At 40.7% G+C, this 9,319-nt stretch overlaps 1 protein-coding gene across 1 annotated transcript in view; it reads right to left on the reverse strand.

Annotated features, from left to right (window-relative positions):
- The window catches only part of gfra3 (GDNF family receptor alpha 3), a 95,635-nt gene extending 90,906 nt beyond the window's left edge, over nucleotides 1-4,729 (reverse strand). The window contains exon 1 of the mRNA XM_049585645.1: nucleotides 4,248-4,729. Within this exon, the coding sequence (XP_049441602.1) occupies nucleotides 4,248-4,287 (40 nt within the window). The 5' untranslated portion in view covers nucleotides 4,288-4,729. The remainder of the gene's footprint in view (nucleotides 1-4,247) is intronic.
- Between the last annotated feature and the right edge of the window lie 4,590 nt (nucleotides 4,730-9,319).

Genomic DNA, 9,319 nt, shown 5'->3' on the forward strand with positions numbered 1-9,319 from the left:
TTTCTTTCATGTTCCAATACACTACGTTCATGCACTGCATAGGCATCAGAATGAGGTGGTTGGCAAGGAAGGCAGGTGTGCAAAGTGTATGATCTTGACGTCCGAACCTCCGATTCACATTCAGACTCCTGTCTTAGGTTGAGGCAAACAGAAGCACTTTGGTTAAGGTCAGGCCAGCTGTTATGAAATATGGGCAGGGGGACAACATTTTCAAAAATGGGCCTCTAAGCCACACCGGCGGGGGAGGGGGAGAAATGACGATATAAACATCACCATGCAAAATTTGATATGTCCTGTGAATATAATCCAATCAATCATATTTCCATGTGTATTTTGTCTTTTCTCTGTGTTTAGACCTTATTTTCTTATTCTGAAAAGCAGAGGAAGTCACATGTCTGTCCTGGGCTGAGAAAAATGCCCTCCAATGAATGATGATTGATGATTAGAGAAAAGTCAAATCAAACATTGACTGACAAAGTTATTGCATGGTATTAAATCACAAGATCAAATCATGAGTGAACCAATAATTTGTTTTTTCATTTATCAGTCTTGAGGCTACTTTAATCATGTATCAGTTAAACTATGTGCAGAACTAAAATAGTGTAGAGAGTATATGGCTGTTAACTCTATGTTTTCCAGTCATCCCCAATTTATGTAATACCAAGACTGTTCAGGGACCCCAGTATGCAGTAATATTTCAGTGGCACTTCTGAGTTTTGCGCATCGCGTACCTGACCCATGTCAGATGGACCGCACCATTTCACAACACCTGTGTGGGCAGGAGCATCTGATGGATGTTTAAATGTGTTTCAGTGCTAAAAAATAAATGTATTTATCATGTAAAAACATTTATCTTGTATCGTTAATGATATAAGTCAGTAAGTAAATTGTTGTACTTGATCCCATTTCAGGGTCAACCATAGAACTTTTTTATGGGTCCTCCCCCTTGGCCTTGGGCAGGGGTAATCTGGACCCTTTGACCCCCCCCAACAATGCCAGCATTTTTTTCAGGGTTTTGGATTATTAGTCTGACTGTTAAGACATGCCTCAATTGTCCAACGGACCTGAATCAGTTTTAACACTTTCTAAGTTGTCAAAGTATAATTGCCAAGAATATCAAAATCACTGCAAATGAGTGTGTTCTGAAGCCACAGAAAGTGAAACCAATCCTACAAAGGAATCTTTCCATATCCCATATTACAGATTTAATTCTATGTATAGACATGTATTAATACAATTAAAGACACTGAGTAAAGTGTTGTAACTGAAGTCCACATCTGAGAAGGAGTGAAGGCAGTTTTGGCACATAAAGTCATCTGAAACTGAAACTGGTCATCCTGTTAGACTCCACCCTTTTAGTGATGTCAGGTGACTTCCCCCTGTGCTCCGTCAGCTCTTGTCCTGTTTTTGTCTTAACGCCAGGCATAAAGAAATAAAAACAACAGCAGCCAGACATGGGTGTGTCCTGTTGAAGCACTACTAGTGAGCGCTCAGAATCTGATTTTAAAAAACAACCTGAAAAGAGGAAGGCTGAACTCTGAACATAGCACCAGATTTTAAATTTGCACTCAAATTTCGTTTTATGCTTATACATTTCTCCCTGTTTGACCTGGACATTGATTACAAATTAAATCAGTTTCATACGTGTGTCTCTAACAAACTTCCAGTGGTTTCTACCCACAGTGTGTGGAATATGTTGACCAATCCGCTGCTGTTATCTAATCTTCACGCCTTAGAATGATTTGCATAAGTTCTTTGCATGTTGCATGTTTGCAAATTCTTTATTGTCAGTGACAAGAAAGGTTTTTGGCCCACTGACCTGGGTGCGACAGACTTGCGTTCCCTCTACATTTTATGATCTTCAGTAACAAGTATCAAGCAGTTTGCTTTCGTGCTGTTCAGTCAGGATCACTCCCAACATCAAAGAGGTATGCATCGCTCTCTATCTCTTTGTCCAGCTTTGATCTGTTCACTGACCCATACTGTATGTAATAAAATACGGAATAAAGAGCCATGCACTCTTGCTAAAATGTCCTTTTAGCTCTTTAGCTAAAACTGCCTTCACACTTGTCCATGACAACACAAACTCCACCGTATCGCACCACAAAATGGTTGTTTTAGGATCTGACCACAACCCAGCATTGTGCCACAAACAACAGAGAAGTTCTGTTCGAGTACGTTTATGGTGCTGTAAAAAAGCCCCCCTTTTTCTCTCTGTTTTCTTTTCATTAACAAGCTTTGAGTGGCCACACACAGGCTCCTGCACACACTAACCTTATACAAAGCACACACACAGACAAAGGAATAAACTGAACAAGGTCATTGTCAGGACAGTACCACGCTCACAGCCAGCAGCAGGTCTGTTCCTTACAAAGTCGTCAACACAAAGCAGCATAAACATCAATACCAGATGGTATATTCAAAAATGTGAAGAAAGCCCAATTTTGCATTTGGTTTGAGATTTTGAACTTTCTGAGAAAAGCGTTCCTGTGTGTGTTTAAGAAACCATTTCATGCAACGATCAAGGTATTTTCAGTCTTCCTTTTTTTAAAAATTATTTTTAACCATACCCATTAATAATACTGTTCCTACAAATGAAGGAAGAATTGAAGCGTTCTCTCCACATTATAAAGCAGTCACGACTCTATCAGGGAGGATAGTCCTCATTAAAAAACAATCGATGGAATAAAATGAAACATTTTGCAAACTGTACTGTAGGTCCAAAACAAGGCCTAGTGGTTCAACTGCATATAAAACATTTACTGTAAACAGATATAAAGAAACTTGATAAAAAATAATGCCCTATAAAGGTTCTCTAATAAGCAAGAAAAATATCTCTGGAGCTGTAAAGAGATCCATAAGGGCGTATAAACTGCACTACTACTGTAGGTCCGAAACAAGGTTTAGTGGTTCTAGAATATCTGAATAGATAGCCTACGAGAAACTTGATAGAAATGTTGTTTACTTACAACAACCAAGGAAAAAAAACATCTGGGACTGTAAAGAGCTCCGTAAGGGCACATAAACTGTAAACACAACAGGAAAAACATCTCTTCATGTCGTCACGGTCTCTTTGTCCTTGTATACACACATCCAAACTATGGGCCCCTAAAATAAATGTATTTCATGCCCCAGTATTTTCCAAAGTTAGCCAAGATAAAGTCGTTCAACATCTTAAAATCTCTTTGGGGATCACATTTTTGGACACTCTTATAGCCTACTTATATCTATAGAGGCATATGTAGAAAAACAGCTATATATACATATGTATACACACACATACATACATATAGTAGTTTGTATGCATTTTTGGTCGTCTGCAAATGGGACAAAATACAACATTTGGCCCATGCAGGATCAAATTCTGTTCATTGGCCCTTATTGTTTTCTGGAACTTATAAAGCCTAGTCATATCTATACAGACATATACTTATATCCTATAGGCTATATTAACTGTTTTTCTTTTCATGCCTTTTTTCATCTGAAAATTTCATAATTGTATTCTACCAATAGAGTGAAATCAAATAAAATGGGACAAATATGGCTTTAAAAATGCATTATTTCAGAACTGTCATAAATCTGTAAGCTAATTTTATGTTTAAAACGTTGTAAAATGTCCTTTCTGTAGGCTGTTTTATTATGACAAATCAGAGGGATTCTTCGAGCTTCCATAAATCTATAACACAAACACCCCAAACAATAAAAAACAGCTGTCTTTCTGAGGCTCTGACAGTCTTTCAGTCAGCATGTTTCTGTCATCATTTGAAAGTTTCCGTGCAGGGCTCGGAGCTGGAAGGGCGTAGCCTAGTGGCGCTTTGGATAAAGAAATAGCTGAGATTTAATATCTTGCCTGAACTCAGAGCACAGGACCGCAGCCAAACACTGATATATTGGGACAATATTATACTTGGGGATTTAAATGGTCATAAGATTTCTTTTCACTGTGCTTAAAAGTTATTAGGAAATAAAACACTCTTCTTTCCATCCCCGTGGCACCAAGAGCGTGAAATTGACCAAAGGAGCCACAAAAAAGGCAACTGGGAGTAATGGGAGTAGATAACAACAAGATGCAAACACATCTCTCTTTACTTTGGAGCAAAATGTGAGGCTACAAATGAAGTGCGACTCTCCATCCTCATCTTATCTAACTTGCGAGTCAAGGAGACAAAGACTGTGATTTTTGCGCGTCACCAAAAACATTAAATCCTTTCTTCTTTTTATTGTAATAGTGAAATTAGTGAACGTACCTGAGAAGAAAAGAGCGAGCACAGTCCCGAGGAGAATCATGTTTGCTGTGTTCGGGACACGGGGGGGTAAAACGGGGATGTGGGACGGGACTTGGTGCGTTCTCGGCTGGTCCAGCAGCACCGCTGTGCGCCCCGCAGACAGACACCCAGCCTGCCTGCCGCTACATTCACCACACTGACACTATCCGTCCGACCTTTTGTTTCTCTGCCTGCGACGGTAAAAGTCGCTCAAGTTTCAAATCCCCAGATAGAAGGAAGGAGAAGCCTCGGAGGAATGTGTCGGAGCAAAGTACGCGCCGGAGAGGCAGCCTCTGAGTGGTGAGAGTGTGCCAAGGCTCCAGAATCACACCGCGCGGCTTGGGGGAATCAACTACTGGATGGCAGAGATGTCAAGCGTCACTAGGCTGCAGCTCTGCCCGCGGACAGTCATCACGGCGCGGCTCCGCTGCTGAGGGGGTCCCGGTACATTCTGCGATCATGATGCTGACAGGCAGGGGAGGCTGAGGTTATTAACTGGTGATATCCCTCCTCCTCCTCCTCCTCCTCCTCCTCCTCCTACTTCCCTCCTCCTCCTTCTCCTCAGATCATCATCACCTTTAGGGACTGTGGGGATGAAAATAGGGCTGTAGCTACTGAGGTCATTATAACTAAGTAGCAAGATATTTTATTTACTTTTTTTATTTTTTTTATTTATTTTTTTTTACATTCCTGTAATCTGAAAAACTTTCCAGTTGATGCAAACCAAGTAGCATTTTAAATCTGCACCCGAGAGCAAAAAAATATTCTAACCCTACTGCTAAAACCCCAAATATTTTGAGTTGTTATAGATTGTTGCCACTAACCCAAAAATTAGATCGGTCTTTCTCAAGGATTTGGCAGCAAATTAGAGTAATATGTTTAATGTTTTGCTCACTATATCATGTTTCTGCACCACAACAACATCAGTGAAGTCTAAATCTCTTACAAAGATAAGCAGTGTAGTGAAAAGCACCATAGTTCTTATTTTTCATCTGAATTATATTATGAATATATATTAATTATGAAACACACAAAGAAGTGTGTGCGTTTTTAACAACTGATTTATGGTCATTAGTTGCACAAAGTGGTTATTTTGGCAGCAACACAGTAACATTTCAACAAATGCGCATTATCTTCATATTTTGTAAATGAATAAATCAAACTTTTCTCGTGATGAACACCTCACCCCAACATCACTCAGTCTCATCATTTAAAGCTGCACTATAATCAAAATGTTTCATATATTTTTTATCATAAGAATTGATCAAATGACTTAATGTAAAATGAAAGGTGTTGCTCGTAATGACAAACTTGCAGAGGACTCGACTTCAGTTCCCTTCAGCACAGTGGAGTGTTTGAACAGCCTGCTCTCACACCCAGGGCATCAAAATTCACTGCTCGGGCAGAGTTACCCTCGGGACACCCTTTAGTATGTGTGTATGAGATGCACCAGGTTCCATCATTGTTAGACATTCAGAGCTATTGATGTGGTAGAAAAAGTGCAAAAGTACTCTGGTGGGATGTGTCGAGCAAGCACAGGACCCAATACATTTTCACTTTGACCTCGCCACATATAAGCACGGTCTCACTCTGGAGTCGTCGAAATCCGGCGCTTGGGCAGTGGCTTGCTGCATCAGAAACCAATGAAAAAAGGCAACCTTTAACGTGGGCATTATATGCGGTCAGTTGCCATTATAGTTTAATGGCGCTTGGCAACGTCAGGGGGAAATGGGTTGGGACAAGGATGAAAGTTAAGGCGGCGAAAGTCCAAGTGGGGCAGGTGGGAGGGGCAGTGGATGGATCCAACAACCATCGTCTTTCACCCAAGAGAGTGGTGTTTGTGTCCAGTAAAATTCTAAAGCCAAACCCTGTTCTATTTTCCTAAACCTAACCACTTCTTTTTTGTTGCCTAAACCCAATCATGTGTGTTACTGAAGGGGGAAAAAATTCAGTTTGCGGCTTTGTACCAACGTAGTGCATTTATTTTGAAAGAGACTGTAAAAGAGACCATTCCTGTAAAAACAGAAGTAATCTTGAAAGAAGACAAAGCATGTAACAGGCAGAACTTGACACAGTGTCCCAGAATGTCAACAACCAACGCACCCAGGGTACCTTGCACGTCGTATGTGGACGTGAAAAGTCCATTACCAAACATCTATATGTGACGAGGCTGGAGTGAGAATGTGTTGCATATATCAATGTTTGGTCATGGACTTTCCACGTTCTGGGACATCGTGTCAACTTCAGCCTGTTACATGCATTGTCTGTTTTAAAGATACACTTAAGTTTTCACAGAAAATGTAGAGTTTACATAGTCTCTTCAAAATACACTGCAAATTTACATTTTTTGCTTCAATAACAAATGCACATGGTTACATTTAGCCAACCTACACACACATGGTTGGGTTTAGGAAAAAATAACAGGGTCTGGCCTTAGAATCTTACGAGAATCAAACACCAGCCTCCCAGGTGAAAGTTAACGATTGTTGAACTCATCCATCACCCCTCACACCCCCCCTGCCCTTGTTGGACCTCTGCCACCTTAACTTTCGTTGTTGTTCCACTGTGTTACCTCCTGATGCTGCTGGGTGCCGTTAAACAGCAACAGTGACTGGCCACATATCAGGCTGACATGAAAGGACATCTTCTTTCATCAGTGTTTTTGATGTCTTCGGAGTGAGACCAGGCTGTAGGACAAGGAGACCAGGGTTTGTGTCCTGTGTGATACTAAAGGTCAACACTGAGCTATTTTGTTACATCAGTTGTGAGTCACGTGAGCCCTCACATCAACCACAATCATTTCCTAACCCTACCCAAGTAGTTTTGTTGCCTAACCCTAACTGCTGATCCTGTCTAAGTCAATATATCCTCATACAATGGTTCATATGATCAGTGTTGTGCTAGTTACTGAAAAGTAGCAACTAGTTACCGTTCCTAGTTACTTTATTAAAAAGTAACTCAGTAAGTAACTCAGTTACTTAAAAAAGAGTAATGCATTACTGAGAAAAGTAACTTTTTAGTTACACCCCCCCTTCCCCCCCCCCCAAAAAAAACCAAAAAACACTTGACTTGACTTAGGACTCTTGTCACGCCATGACCTTGACGCAAGCGCACAAGTGTCATCTATACTCTGAGTACGTCCTGGCTGTAGATGACTGAGTGGGGACGCTAGAGGGCACTAGTTGCTTTTCTTTTTTGCAGTGTAGTTTTTCTAAGCCACAAAGAAGACAACGTTGCTAAGAAGGATCATGTTTCGGGAAACTCAGCCCTGCAGCCCAAAACATTTCTTAAGTGTATTGACTCGTAGCTACATCACCTTAGCGACAGTGGATGGAGTTTAACCAAGGGACTGTTAGACTACAACTTGACAGAACAATTGAACAGTATTGGAAACATGCAACCGTCTTCTACAGTGGAGTCACTCGCTGTCAGGCAGCTAAACGTTTTACAACTAAGGTAACGTTACTTGGATACAAATATGGAAAATGAGCTAAAGAGAACATTTGCAGAGCTACATGATTGTGTCGAGTCTGTCACTCACCGCAGACATTGTCTGTCCGCAACAAAAGCTTCCTCGGGATAACAATGGATATCACGTCGCTGGATATAACGTTATTGGGACTAAAAATCTGCAGAAGCGCTACTGCTTAATGTAACGTAACAGCACTGTGGGGAGGCCAGCAGGTCGACAGTGACTTCAGAGATGGCGACAGACGTGTTTCATTAAGATGCTCTGGTAAAAATTGTTCATATACCTCTATCTGACTTGACTGTCTTTTATTGTTTAGGGCTAAAATGTTTTAGTGAAAGGGAACTTCAGTTTGTGAAGGAATACTGCATGCTGTGTGCTGTTTTAAAACCTGGCCAAAAATAACGGTGTAATGTACCGTTTGGTAACGGTAACTGAGTTACTGAATTTAAAAAGTAACGCGTTAGAGTATTAGTTACTGCCAAAACTAACGGTGTTACTGTAACACGTTACTAATAACACGTTATTAGTAACACGTTATTAGTAACGTGTTACAGTAACGCCAACACTGCATATGATATCCTACGAGAATGCACACACAAGGGTTCATCTGATATTTTACGAATTAGTGCCCCACGATTGATGTAAAGTTATGTAATTAACATAAAGTTAAGGAGGTTAGGTCTAGGCAAGTAAAGTTACTGTGGTTAGATTTAGAAGAAAAAGAAAAGAAGCAAGGTGAGGATGTAACTTAAAATGACTCAAAGTTCACACAATTCCAAATGCCAGTCTCTGGGGAAAAGTCCTGTGTTTTGTGATCTTCCATTACCCCAGCCTGCCTCTTAACTCAATCGCCTGGGACTGCTTCTGCTTCCCTCTTTACTGCTGTCAGCGCATTGTTCATGTGATCACAGCCTTCCAAAATAAGTGGGTTAATGCAGGTTAATGCAACAAGGGCTCATCATTACATAGGTAATGTATGAATTTTGGTGCAGTACTTTTCATAGTAAAACGTGTGAATGGTGCATGACAACAGCTTGCATGAGTTGACCCTTTTCTGCTTGTCTGTTTCTGTTAATCATAAAAGGCTTCCCCCTGGTGTCATTATAACAGTGCTGGTGGTTCCTGCCCAAGTGTCAAAATATGAAGAGTAGTGATCAGATCATGTTTGTTTTAGCATCTTTCAGCACATTGCTTTGGTTGTACAGCTTGAAACTTCACTGTTTTGGTTCACTCTCATCTCTCTCATCAACCCCATCTCCAGCAGCAGCTGTTTCACTGAAAGAGCTCTGATAAAATCACTGTACACTACCTGCTCAACAGCAACAGACACAGTTAGAGACTAGCTGGTGAACATAGTGGAGCATTTAGCAGCTAAAGAGAGATATTTTTCGAAAGAGTTGGTGGAGACTAAAAATAGAGCTGAAAGATGAGTGAATATTGGACATAGATTGTGCTTATTGTGTTCTGTATCGGTTGGGTGTGTGAAGAGTGCTCCAGGAATGAGTCCTGAAACCCAGACATGAGCAAGCATTTTTGCACTCCCGGTTCCCTCATCTTAAAGTGAGTGGGTTTTTGGTTAGAT

Source organism: Epinephelus fuscoguttatus, linkage group LG9, assembly GCF_011397635.1.
Source record: "Epinephelus fuscoguttatus linkage group LG9, E.fuscoguttatus.final_Chr_v1".
Lineage (NCBI taxonomy): Eukaryota > Metazoa > Chordata > Actinopteri > Perciformes > Serranidae > Epinephelus > Epinephelus fuscoguttatus.